The sequence below is a fragment of the Heptranchias perlo genome, chromosome 3 (assembly GCF_035084215.1).
Source record: "Heptranchias perlo isolate sHepPer1 chromosome 3, sHepPer1.hap1, whole genome shotgun sequence".
NCBI classification, from domain to species: domain Eukaryota; kingdom Metazoa; phylum Chordata; class Chondrichthyes; order Hexanchiformes; family Hexanchidae; genus Heptranchias; species Heptranchias perlo.
Window position 1 is genome coordinate 2,281,711 of NC_090327.1, and position 12,766 is coordinate 2,294,476.

The following is a 12,766-nucleotide window of genomic DNA, read 5'->3' on the forward strand; positions in this document are numbered from 1 at the left end:
GTGGGAGAATCTTCACCACACGGACTGCAGCGGTTCAAGATGACGGCTCACCACCACCTTCTCAAGGGCAATTAGGGATGGGCAATAAATGCCGGCCTCACCAGCGACGCCCACATCCCATGAACAAATAAAAAAAAAGAGGATTGGTGAGTAGACTCAGCACAAATTGCTGACAGGAATAGAGGGAGAACGGAGGCCCTGATCAGTAAAATAAATCTGATCAGGACAGGCACCAGTGAAAAGATTAATGGGTGGTGGAAGACAGCTATGCAAGTTTGGTACCAGTCAGATAGCACAGAAACAATCCTCCTGCTCCACAGAACAATTCCATCAACTTTTACACTGAACCGCAGCCAATGACCTGCATGGGTCTGTCCTCCTGCTCTTTACCTTGACACGAGGCGATTGTTAAAGAATTTGAGCCATGATTCCACCTACACACGGTCATTGTGAATCGCTGAGAGTGGAGGCTGATGGTCAGACCGTAAGTGGTCGTGGCTTGAATCACGTTAGAAGCACTTGCGATGGACTATGGAGGGCCCAGACTCATCGTACTCCTGCTTACTGATCCACATTTGCTGGAAGGTGGAGAGAGAAGCCAAGATGGAGCCTCCGATCCACACTGAATACTTCCTTTCGGGTGGAGCAATGATCTTGATCTTCATTGTGCTCGGAGCCAAGGCCGTCATTTCCTTCTGCATCCGATCAGCAATACCTGGGAATATGGTGTTTCCACCAGACAAGACAGTGTTGGCATACAGATCCTTCCTGATGTCTACGTCACATTTCATGATGCCGTTGTAAGTGGTCTCATGGATCCCAGCAGACTCCATCCCAATGAAGGAGGGTTGGAAGAGGGTTTCTGGGCAGCGGAAACGCTCATTGCCGATGGTGATGACTTGGCCATCAGGGAGCTTGTAACTTTTCTCCAAGGATGAAGAAGAGCCGGCCGTCTGCATCTCCTGTTCAAAATCCAGGGCCACGTAGGAAAGTTTCTCCTTAATGTCACGCACAATCTCCCTCTCGGCTGTGGTTATGAAGGAGTAGCCACGTTCAGTCAGGATCTTCATCATGTAGTCAGTCAGATGCTGGCCAGCCAGGTCTAGTCGCAGGATGGCATGAGGTAAGGCGTACCCTTCATAGATTGCCACGGAGTGGGACACACCATCACCAGAATCTAGTACGATACCAGTTGTGTGACCGGAGGCGTACAAGGACAGCACGGCTTGAATGGCAACATATGTGGCTGGTGTGTTGAAGGTTTCAAACATGATCTGGGTCATCTTCTCCCGGTTGGCTTTGGGGTTCAGAGGTGCCTCTGTGAGGAGAACAGGGTGTTCCTCTGGGGCCACTCGCAGCTCATTGTAGAAGGTGTGGTGCCAGATCTTCTCCATGTCATCCCAGTTGGTCACAATCCCATGCTCGATTGGGTATTTCAGGGTCAGAATCCCTCTCTTGCTCTGGGCTTCGTCACCAACATAACTGTCTTTCTGACCCATTCCTACCATCGCGCCCTAAAATGGGAGACAAAGCAAAACAAAAGGATGAATTCACAGAATAAACCAGGGCAAAGACCATCACAAAAAGCCATCTGGGACCCTCTGGAGAGGAGTGTGTTTTTTTTTAAAAAACACAAATATGCTCCAACTTTGTATTGAAGAGGATTATTATAAAAGAACTCGGGCAAGAGACCCAGAGAAAAAAGGGATAGGCAAGTACTGGCAAGGAAGGGAGACTTGAGAGGGACCAGGGGCAAAGTCCAGTCTATCAGGTCTGGGCACCTGGTCAGTTATTGGAAGGAAGGTGGGGGAAAACTGTCGATCTCCTCCCTCCCTCACGAAAGCCCCAGGAATCTGGGTGGAGGGATGGACAGGAACTGGATGACAGCGCGGGGTGGAGGGGGAAGAAAGAGAAATGGGATCAGATGAGCCAGTATTATGTCTCTACCAATACTTGTGCTTTGCACCCGGGAATTCAGATCTTCTGGGTGTAAACCAGAGGCCCCAATTGGTGGAATGTGTGCGTCAGTTTGAAACCAATGGGGAGGGGGAGAGAGAGAGAATGGAGACAATGTCCATGGGGTAGTTTCAGTCCAGTAATAGCTCCATCACTATAGAAACCCCCTCACTAAATGTAAACAGTGAGCTCCAGGAGATTAGCGAAGCATTTGATGAAGCCTTTCATTAGCCTCCCCAAGACAGAAGGATTTGTACTGTAAATACGTTACTATACTCAACGGTCTATGACATCAGCCTTGGCTTAACTCGGTACCGCTCACCTCTGGGTCAGAAGGTCGTGGGTTCAAGACCCACTCCAGAGACTTGAGCCCATAACCCAGGCCAACACGCTGAGGGAGTGCTGCACGGTTGGAGGTGTCGTCTTTCGGATGAAACAGAGACCCCGTCTGCCCTCGGGTCGATGCAAGAGATCTCACAGCCACTATTCAAAGGCACTGGGGGGGGGGGTTCTGTGTCCTGGCCAACATTTATCCTTCAACCAACACCTAAAACAGATTAGCTGCTCATTCTGTTGATGGGAGTTTGTGTGACTGGGAGGCTGTTTCCAGTGGGGTCCCGCAGGGCTCAGTACCAGGTCCCTTGCTTTTTGCGGTATATATTATTGATTTGGACTTGAATGTGGGGGGCTTGATCAAGAAGTTTGCAGATGATACAAAAATTGTCCGTGTGGTTGATAGTGAGGAGGAAAGCTGTAGACTACAGGAAGATATCAATGGACTGGTCAGGTGGGCAGAAAAGTGGCAAATGGAATTCAATCCGGAGAAGTGTGAGGTAATGCATTTGGGGAGGGCAAACAAGGTAAGGGAGTACACAATAAATGGGAGGATACTGAGAGGTGTAGAGGAAGAGAGGGACCTTGGAGTGCATGTCCACAGATCCCTGAAGGTAGCAGGACAGGTAGATAAGGTGGTTAAAAAGACATACGGGATACTCTCCTTTATTAGCCAAGAGATAGAATATAAGAGCAAGGAGGTTATGCAAGAACTGTATAAAACATTGAATCATAGAAAATTGGCACAGAAGGAGGCCATTCAGCCCATTGTGTCCGTGACAGCCGGAAATGAGCCACCCAGCCCAATCCCACTTTCCAGCACTTGGTCCGTAGCCCTGTAGCTGCACATCCAGCGATTTAAAAAAAAAAAAGAGTTGAGGGTTTCTGCCTCTACCACCCTCTCAGGCAGTGAGTTCCAGACCCCACCACCCTCTGGGTGAAAACATTTCTCTTCATTTCTGTTCTAATCCTTCTACCAATCACTTTAAATCTATGCCCCCTGGTTATTGACCCCTCCGCTAAGGGAAATAGGTCCTTCCTATCCACTCTATCTCGGCCCCTCATCATTTTCTACACCTCAATCAAATCTCCCCACAGCCTCCTCTGTTCCAAGGAAAACAACCCCAGCCTATCCAATCTTCCCTCAGCTAAAATTCTCCAGCCCTGGCGACATCCTCGTAAATCTCCTCTGCACCCTCTCTAGTGCAATCACATCCTTCCTGTAATGTGGTGACCAGAACTGTACACAGTACTCAAGCTGTGGCCTAACTAGTGTTTTATACAGTTCCAGCATAACCTCCCTGCTCTTATATTCTATGCCTCGGCTAATAAAGGAAAGTATTCCACGTGCCTTTTTAACCACCTTATCCACCTGTCCTGCTACCTTCAGGGATCTGTGGACATGCACTCCAAGGTCCCTCTCTCCCTCTACACCCCTCAGTATCCTCCCATTTATTGTGTACTCCCTTGCCTTGCTTGCTCTCCTCAAATGCATTACCTCACAGCTTGACCAGAACTGTACACAGTACTGACCACATGACAGGAAAGATGTGATTGCACTAGAGAGGGTACAGAGGAGATTTACGAGGATGGTGCCAGGGCTGGACAATTTTCGCTATGAGAAAAGATTGGATAGGATGGGGTTGTTTTCCTTGGAAGAAAGGAGGCTGAGGGGAGATTTAATTGAGGTGTATAAAATTATGACAGGAGTGGATAGAAAGGATCTATTTCCCTTAGCAGAGGGGTCACTGACCAGGGGGCATAGATTAAAAGTAATTGGTAGAGGGATTAGAGGGGAGCTGAGGAGAAATGTTTTCACCGAGGGTGTTGGGGGGTCTGGAACTCACTGCCTGAACGGGTGGTAGAGGCAGAAACCCTCAACTCATTTAAAGAGTACTTGAAGTGCCAGAACCTTCAGGACTATGGACCAAGTGCTGGAAAGTGGGATTAAACTGGATAGCTCTTTTTCGGCCAGCACGGACACAATGGGCTGAATTACGGCACAGAAGCAGGCCACTTTCTATGATTCATACCTGTGCTGGCTCTGTGAAAGAGCTGTCCAATTAGTCCCACTCCCCTGCTCTTTCCCTGTAGCCCCACAAATTTTTCCATTTCAAATATTTATCCAATTCCCATTTGAAAGTTATTATTGAATCTGCTTCCACCGCCCTTTCAGGCAGTGAATTCCAGATCAGAACTCACTAAAACAAAATTCTCATTTCCTCCTCTGGCTCTTTTGCCAATCACCTAAAACAAACAGTTCCAGCAGCTCAAAGCAGTTTAATGAAAAACTGACGGTAGCAAATCAGCCGTCTGCTTTCCCTTCCCATTGAAGTCAGAGTAAAGAATATCAAGCAGGGTGTGTGAAAGGAAAAAGATTTGCATTTCTATAGCGTCTTTCTCAACCTCAGGACGTCCCAAAGCGTTTTACAGCCAATGAAGTACTTTAGAAGTGTAGTCACTGTTGTAATGTAGGAAACAGGGCAGCCAATTTGCGCACAGCAAGATCCCACAAACAGCAATGTGATAATGACCAGATAATCTGTTTTTTCCTTGTACGTGAAACACAAAGTCAACATACAGGTGTAGCAGGTCATCCGGAAGGCAAATGGAATTTTGGCCTTTATTTCTAGGGAGATGGAGTATAAAAGCAGGGAAGTCCTGCTACAACTGTACAGGGTGCTCTGAGACCACACCTGGAGTACTGCGTACAGTTCTGGTGCCCTTATTTAAGGAAGGACATACTTGCATTGGAGGCAGTTCAGAGAAGGTTCACTAGGTTGATTCCGGGTACGGAAGGGTTGTCTCATGAGGAAAGATTGAACAGGTTGGGCCTATACTCATTGGAGTTGAAACAGTAGATTCTGAGGGGGCTTGACAGGGTAAATGCTGAGAGGATTCCCACATGGGGGAATCTAGAACCAGTCTCAGAATAAGGGGTTGCCCATTTAAGACAGATGAGGAGAAATTTCTTCTGAGGGTTGTGAACCTTTGGGATTCTTTGCCCCAAAGAGCAGTGGAGGCCGAGTCATTGAATATATTCAAGACCGAGTTCGACAAATTTTTGATCAGCAAGGGAGTCAAAGGATATGGGGAAAGGGCGGGAAAGTGGAGTTGAGGCCAGAATCAGATCAGCCATGGTCTCATTGGGTGGCGGGGCAGGCTCGAGGGGCCAAATGGCCTACTCCTATCTCTTATACCCCTTGTTTCTCCTTTTCATTGCTACATCCTGGTGCCCATCCCCCCACCAAATTAGTTTAAACCCCCCCCCCCCACAGCACGAGCAAACCTTCCCCTCCCGAGGGGATTGGTCCCAGCTCCATTGAGGTGCAACCCGTCCGGCCTGTACAGGTCCCACCTCCCCCAGAATTGGTGCCAAAGCCCCAGGAATCTAACGCCCTCCCTCCTGTACCGTCTCTCCAGCCACTCATTTATCTGCTCCATCCTCCTATTTTTAAACTCACTAGCATGTGACACCGAGTGTAATCCAGAGATTACTACCTTTGAGGTCCTGCTTCTTAATCTCCTTAAACTCTGCCTGCAGGAAGCTCATCCCTCTTTCTACCTCTGTCGTTGGTACCGATATGGACCACGACCTCTGGCTGTTCACCCTCCCGCTCCAGAATGTTCTGAAGCCACTCAGTCGCATCCTTGACCCTGGCATCAGGGAGGCAACATACCATCCTGGAATCACATCTGCAGCTGCAGAAACACCTGCCTGTTCCCCTTTCACCCCCCCTCCATACAGCTGAGCCACCCATGGTGCTATGGTCGTGGCTCTGGCTGCACTCCACAGGGAAGCCCTCTCCCTCACCAGTCTTCAGAACTGAATATTGGAGAGAGTGTGCGATGCCCTCAGGGGACTCCTGCACTTCCTGCCTGGTCCTCCTTGTCTGCCTAGCAGTCACCCAGTCCCTCTCTGCCTGCATTCTCAAGCTGTGAGGTGACCACCTCCTGAAACATGCTAGCCACGCAGCTCAACCTCACGGATGCAATGTAGTTCGATCGCCTCCCATCGTCTCAGGGCAACTGGGCGGGGGAGCAATAAATACCAGCCACACCCCAAGAATGGCGAAAACTAAAAGCAAGTGATAGGGGAGGGGCAGAGTCAGTGGCGAGGGAGCAGGGTTAATAGCAGAGGCACAGAGAGGCTGCCTTCAGTCTTTCTGCAATGAGTCCAGGGCAATGGAGGTTGGAAAAAGCAGTCTAACAGCACAGGAGTCCAGAGGTAGAGCTGGACATCACCAGTAGACATGTGGAAGCTAACCCCATGTTTTGGTGAAGGGTTAGCATCTGGATTTGGAGGAGGTGGAGGGTCAGGGATGGAAACCTGGAGGTGACAAGGTGAGTCAGACCAAGTCATCTCATCAATTGGTCAGTCAGTATTTGAAGACTTGGCTACAGGCCAATTTGGTCCTCATACAACTCCTTGAAAACATACTTTTACATTGCAGCTAGATTCAGTCAAACTCCTGCCACAGCAAGACCAGAATATGATCGTGGAAATACTCCCGTGTTTACACTTGAAACACAGACCAATTGGATCCAAAGTCCGCAAGAACAGGGGTCTCCGATCACCAATGGAGCAAGCTGGGCTGGCCAGGGAATGTTAGCCACTAAAGATCGCATCAATCATCCACCAGGATGACTCTTCACTGACAGAAGGCCCCTCAGAACAGTTCCAGACAATCACAATCCTCTCAAGGAGACACTTACAATAAAGCCTGCATTCAAATCTTAATACAAGGAAACAAAAGAACTATTCCAAAACAAGAATGTTGCCCGCACCACTTTACACTGAACAAGTTCATACTTCTCAGTCGAAGGACTCACCTGGTGTCGAGGCCGGCCCACGATGGAGGGGAACACGGCCCTGGGAGCGTCGTCCCCCGCAAACCCAACCTTACACATCCCAGATCCACTATCCACCACCAGAGCAGCAATTTCATCATCAGCCATGGTTTACAAACTAAAGGAAGGGGCTGAAACAGAGAAAAAAGGAACCCCATTAATCGAGTTACAAGACCCCAAAACCAACACGGTTTACACCAACTAGTCATTACATTAAAGCCAGTATCCCACTACCTCCTTGTAGAGAATTCTGCTTCTGCTCCTGTTCCCAGACTCTCCCCACAGACACTATCTCCTCCTCACCCCTCTTCCTTTATAGAGGACAAGGCTCCAACCCCCCCCCCCCGCCATTCCGACCACGAGGCAGCCAACCACTGAGAGTGAGGGGACGGAGCCAGAAACAGCCAATGAGGATCAGGGAGGGACCCCAATAATTTAATTTATGTGTAACTTATTGGCATTATTCCTACTTTGAAACATAAACTTTCCCCGCCCCTGCTTTGTTATTTATTTTCAGTATTAATGAATATTTGCTGTTGGATTTAACCATTTAACTCTTTAATTTACGAGGACAGGTTGCACAGACTAGACTTGTATTCCCTCGAGGATAGAAGATTAAGGGGTGATCTAATCGAGGGGTTTAAGATGATTAAAGGAGTTGATAGTTTCTCTCTTTCTACCCTATTCCCTCTGGTGGGGGAGAGTCCAGAACAAGGGGGCAGAACCTTAAAATTAGAGCCAGGCCGTTCAGGGGTGATGTCAGGAAGCATTTCTTCACACAAAGGGGAGTGGGAATCTGGAACTCTCCCCCCAAAAAGCTGTTGAGGCCGGGGGTCAATTGAAAATTTCAAAACTGAGACTGGGTAAGGGTGTTAAGGGTTACGAAATCGAGGTGGGTAAATGGAGTTAAGATACAGATCAGCCATGATCGAATTGAATGGTGGAACAGGCTCGAGGGGCTGAATGGCCTCCTCCTGTTCCAATGTTCACCAATTTCCATCCCTGTCAGGTGGTGACTCGGGAATGGGTAACTGACCCGTAGGATACAGGCAGCTTCCGGCCTTGCACGGAGCAGTAATTAGGATTGGTCGATGGGCCTGAGGAACTCCACGTTCCTCCCTCCCATCCACACAGTGCAGGAGACACGTTTAACAAGAGCGGCCACTCGCTCCCAACTCAAATCCCCCAGGAGATTCACAGCCACTCCAATTCCAATCCTCAGTCGGGGTTTCACCCCCCTCTCGTGTGGGGCCCGTCGGTCTGGACTGTTTCTGGGGAATTGTTGGACGACACTGGCCGTCACTGTGAGGTCACACGGGCGAAGGCGGGCACCTCTCACCGTCCGCCATCCCCCACAGATATCCCCCGTTTTACACTTCCACCCAAAGTTAAAATTACCGCCTCACTGTGGGGCCGACCCATCAATCCCCCCTCAACATCCATCGTATTCTGAGGGCAATTATAATTAATTCAGTGCGACAACCACAACAACCTGCATTTATATAGAACCTTTAACACAGTAAAACATCCCAAGGCGCTTCACAGAAGCGATTGTCAAACAAAATTTGACACCGAGCCACATAAGGAGATATTAGGACAGGTGACCAAAAGCTTAGTCAAAGAGAGAGGTTTTAAGGAGAGTCTTAAAGGAGGAGAGAGAGGCAGAGAGGTTTAGGGAGGGAATTCCAGAGCTTAGGGCCTCGGCAGCTGAAGGCACGGCCGCCAATGGTGGAGCGATTAAAATCGGGGATGCGCAAGAGGCCAGAATTGGAGGAGCGCAGAGATCTCGGAGGGTTGTAGGGCTGGAGGAGGTTACAGAGATAGGGAGGGAGGAGGCCATGGAGGGATTTGAACACAAGGATGAGAATTTTAAATTCCAGGCGTTGATGGACCAGGAGCCAATGTAGGTCAGCGAGCACAGGGTCTGATGGGTGAATGAGACTTGAAACTGGAAACCAGGCCCCACCATGCTGGTCTAACCGCTAAAAGACACACCAGGCATGGAGCTGACTCACACAGGCTGGCAGGACTGAGCCTTTGACGAACCGGATTCTTTCCCCTCAGTCTGGTTCAGCAAGAACTGATTCGAGTACACCGTAAAGTTCAACACAACTTTAATAGCAGGTCTTAGTCTGCAGCTTCAATTCAGATTCCTGAGAGAATCCGAACGATTCTAACAGAATAAGGAGACAAAGACAAAGACAAAAACTCATACCTTTATACAGATTGATAGGGGTTGGAACATCATTAACACAAGAGTCAACACCAATCATAAGCCGGGCACAGGTTGCCATGCGAGTTTACATTATTGCCGGCCAATCATAGATCGTCCATGTGCTGACCATGTTGCTGTTAGACATCAAAGGGGATACTTCCTCACCTTACAACCTGGAATGTTCTTCCCTGTTCCTTCTGTTGCTTATCTCCCAACCTGGAATGTCTTTCAACTTTGGCTAAGCTTGTTACCTATATTGATCTGCCATAAACATGGAGACATTCAGACCAGTCCTTGAATCACATCAAAGACCAATCATTGATAAGACAATGCAGGCCTGCTGACTACGCAAACATATGGCCCAGCAGGAGGGCCAGGCCACCTGTACCAATCTCAGTTACTAACTAATTAACCCTTTCTAACCATTTTGCATTCTGCTTCTTTGCCACGTAGGTATTTTAATATTTTACCAAAAACTGACCACGTAGGGATTCTCACCTTGATCCCTGTTTTGTGTTGAGTTAATTCAGCCAAGGCAACAGCAGAGGGGCTTAACTTGGCCACAGCGCCCTTGAGCTAGAGAGGGGGGAAAGAGAACGCGGGGAACCCTGCTGGAAAGTGTTCCCCCTCTGCAGTCGAATAGCCGGTCAATACTCGCTGTCTCGGCTCTCATGGAAGCAACGATAACTCATCCCAGAGTCCTGCTAGGGTTCGAATGCCCAAATAAAAAGAAAAACTTGAAAGACTCCCATTTCAAGGCGATTTAGACAAGTTGAGTGAGTGGGCAAATACATGGCAGATGCAGTATAATGTGGATAAATGTGAAGTTATCCACTTCGGAAGGAAAAACAGAAAGGCAGAGTATTATTTAAATGGTGATAGATTGGGGAATGTTGATGTACAAAGGGACCTGGGTGTCCTTGTACACCAGTCACTGAAAGCAAACATTCAGGTGCAGCAAGCAGTTAGGAAGCAAATGGTATGTTGGCCTTCATTGCAAGAGGATTTGAGTACAGGAGCAAGGATGTCTTACTGCGGTTATACAGGGCCTTGGTGAGTCCACATCTGGAGTATTGTGTGCAGTTTTGGTCTCCTTACCTAAGAAAGGATATACTTGCCATAGAGGGAGTGCAGCGAAGGTTCACCAGACTGATTCCTGGGATGGCAGGACTGTCGTATGAGGAGAGATTGGGTCGACTCGGCCTGTATTCACTCGAGTTTGAAGAATGAGAGGAGATTTCGTTGAAACATATAAAATTCTGACAGGGCTAGACAGACTGGATGCAGGGAGGATGTTTCCCCTGGCTGGGGGTCCAGAACGAGGGGTCACAGTCTCAGGATACGGGGTAGGACATTTAGGACTGAGATGAGGAGAAATTTCTTCACTCAGAGGGTGGTGAACCTGTGGAATTCTCTACCACAGAAAGCTGTGGAGGCCAAGTCACTGAATATATTTAAGAATGAGCTCGATAGATTTCTAGACACAAAAGGCATCAAGGGGTATGGGGAGAGAGCGGGAATATGGTATTGAGATAGAGGATCAGCCATGATCGTATTGAATGGTGGAGCAGGCTCGAAGGGCCGAATGGCCTACTCCTGCTCCTATTTTCTATGTTTCTATTTCTATCGCGTCTTTCACCACCTCAGGACGTCCCAAAAATCTTTACAGTCAGTGAAGTATTTTTGAAGTGTAGTCACTGTTGTAATGTAGGAAACGTGGCAGCCAATTTGTGCACAGCAAGATCCCACAAACAGCAGTGTGATAACGACCAGATAATCTGTTTTAGTGATGTTGGTGGAGGGATAAATATTGGGCCCAGAGCACCAGGGAGAACTCCCCTGCTCTTCTTGGTACAGTGGCTGTGGGATCTTTTACCATCCACCTGAGAGGGGCAGGCGGGGCCTCGGTTTAACGTCTCATCCGAAAGTCGGATCCAGGGTCCTGGTGGGGTTCGAATGTCCAGGTACGCCAACAAGTGTCAGCCCCTTGGGGAGAGGAGGAGGGGGGGAAGCACTGGAACAATGGGAACACTATGAAGGAAAGCTTCCAGCACGCCAAGGGTTAAACCACACCCATTCCTGGCACTGACTTTCACAAGCTGCAGTGAAATTACCTAATTTGGTCATTCACCAGCAGAGCAGTCTCAGGCACGCCTCGGCATTTAAAGGGACAGCCTTACGGTAAACACCTACCCGGGTTTGAACGGGAAATCCCGGTGACCACCTGGTGAAAACAAGACAGGAAAATAAAGCAGGACGTGTGGTCGGGTGATGGGATTCCACACGAGCGATCGGACTTGTTTCTTTTTAATTAATTGTGGGCGTCGCTGACAAGGCCGGCATTTATTGGCCATCCTGAGTTGCCCCGAGAAGGTGACGGTGGGCCTCCCTCCTGGACCTCTGCAGTCTGTGTTTGTAGCAGTTTGAGGAGCTTGCTAGGCAACTCCAGAGGGCAGTTAAGAGTCAACCACGTTGGTGCCGGAATGGAGTCACATATGGGCCCAGACCGGTTGGTCTGCTGTCCTCGACTGACGTCGAACGTCGTTCGGCCCTGGTCCTCCCTGACCTGAACTGATCTGACAATATGAACACAGTCTAGTCCCCACAAACCTCCAAGATCTCTGCCCTCCTCCAATTCGGGCCTCTTGCATATCACTGATTTTCAGTCCCATCCCCTCCCCCCTGCTCTTTCCCCACAGCCCTGCACATTCTTCCGAATCAACTATTTATCCAATTCCCTTTTGAAAGCCGCGATTGAATCTGCCTCCACCGCCCTTTCGGGCAGCACATTCCAGATCATCACCACCCGCTGCGTAAAAAAAGAATTCTCCTCATCTCCCCTCTGCTTCCTTTGCCAATTATTTTAAATATCTATCAGGTCACCCAGTAGTCTAAGCGTCTCCGAAGTAGATAGACACAGCTTTTTAAACCTTTCTGGGTGGAGAAGGTGTTTTAAGCGAGGTTTCATAGAATCATAACAGCACAGAAGGAGGCCATTCGGCCCATCGAGCAATCCAGTTAATCCCATCCCACCACTTTTTCCCCATAGCCCTGCAATATCATTCCAGTGTTAGAATCACCACTGAACGCAAAGTACATGGCTATCCTGAAGGAGAAGACGACCCTTGCATTTCTATAGCGCCTTTCACAGCCTCAGGATGTCTCAAACTGCTTTACAGCCAATGAAGTACTTTTGAAGTGTAGTCACTGTTGTAATGTAGGAAACGTGGCAGCCAATTTGCGCACAGCAAGATCCCACAAACAGCAATGTGATAATGACCAGATCATCTGTTTTAATGATGTTGGTTGAGGGATAAATATTGACCCAGGACACCGGGGAGAACTCCCCTGATCTTCTTCAAAGTCATGCCGTGGGATCCTTCACATCCACCTGAGAGGCCAAACGGGGCC

General features: G+C 48.8%; 1 protein-coding gene across 2 annotated transcripts in view; it reads right to left on the reverse strand.

Moving 5' to 3' along the window:
- LOC137309373 (actin, non-muscle 6.2-like) overlaps positions 1-7,445 on the reverse strand; it is a 51,400-nt gene extending 43,955 nt beyond the window's left edge. Inside the window, exons 1-3 of one of the 2 annotated variants that reach the window (XM_067977625.1) lie at positions 7,375-7,445; positions 7,123-7,271; positions 477-1,514 (exon numbers count right to left, since the gene is read on the reverse strand). In XM_067977625.1, the coding sequence (XP_067833726.1) occupies positions 510-1,514; positions 7,123-7,248 (1,131 nt within the window). In that variant the 5' untranslated portion in view covers positions 7,249-7,271; positions 7,375-7,445 and the 3' untranslated portion in view covers positions 477-509. Of the gene's footprint in view, positions 1-476; positions 1,515-7,122; positions 7,272-7,374 lie in introns of those variants that run through there. The other variant, XM_067977632.1, reaches the window with a different exon arrangement.
- Positions 7,446-12,766: the final 5,321 nt, after the last annotated feature.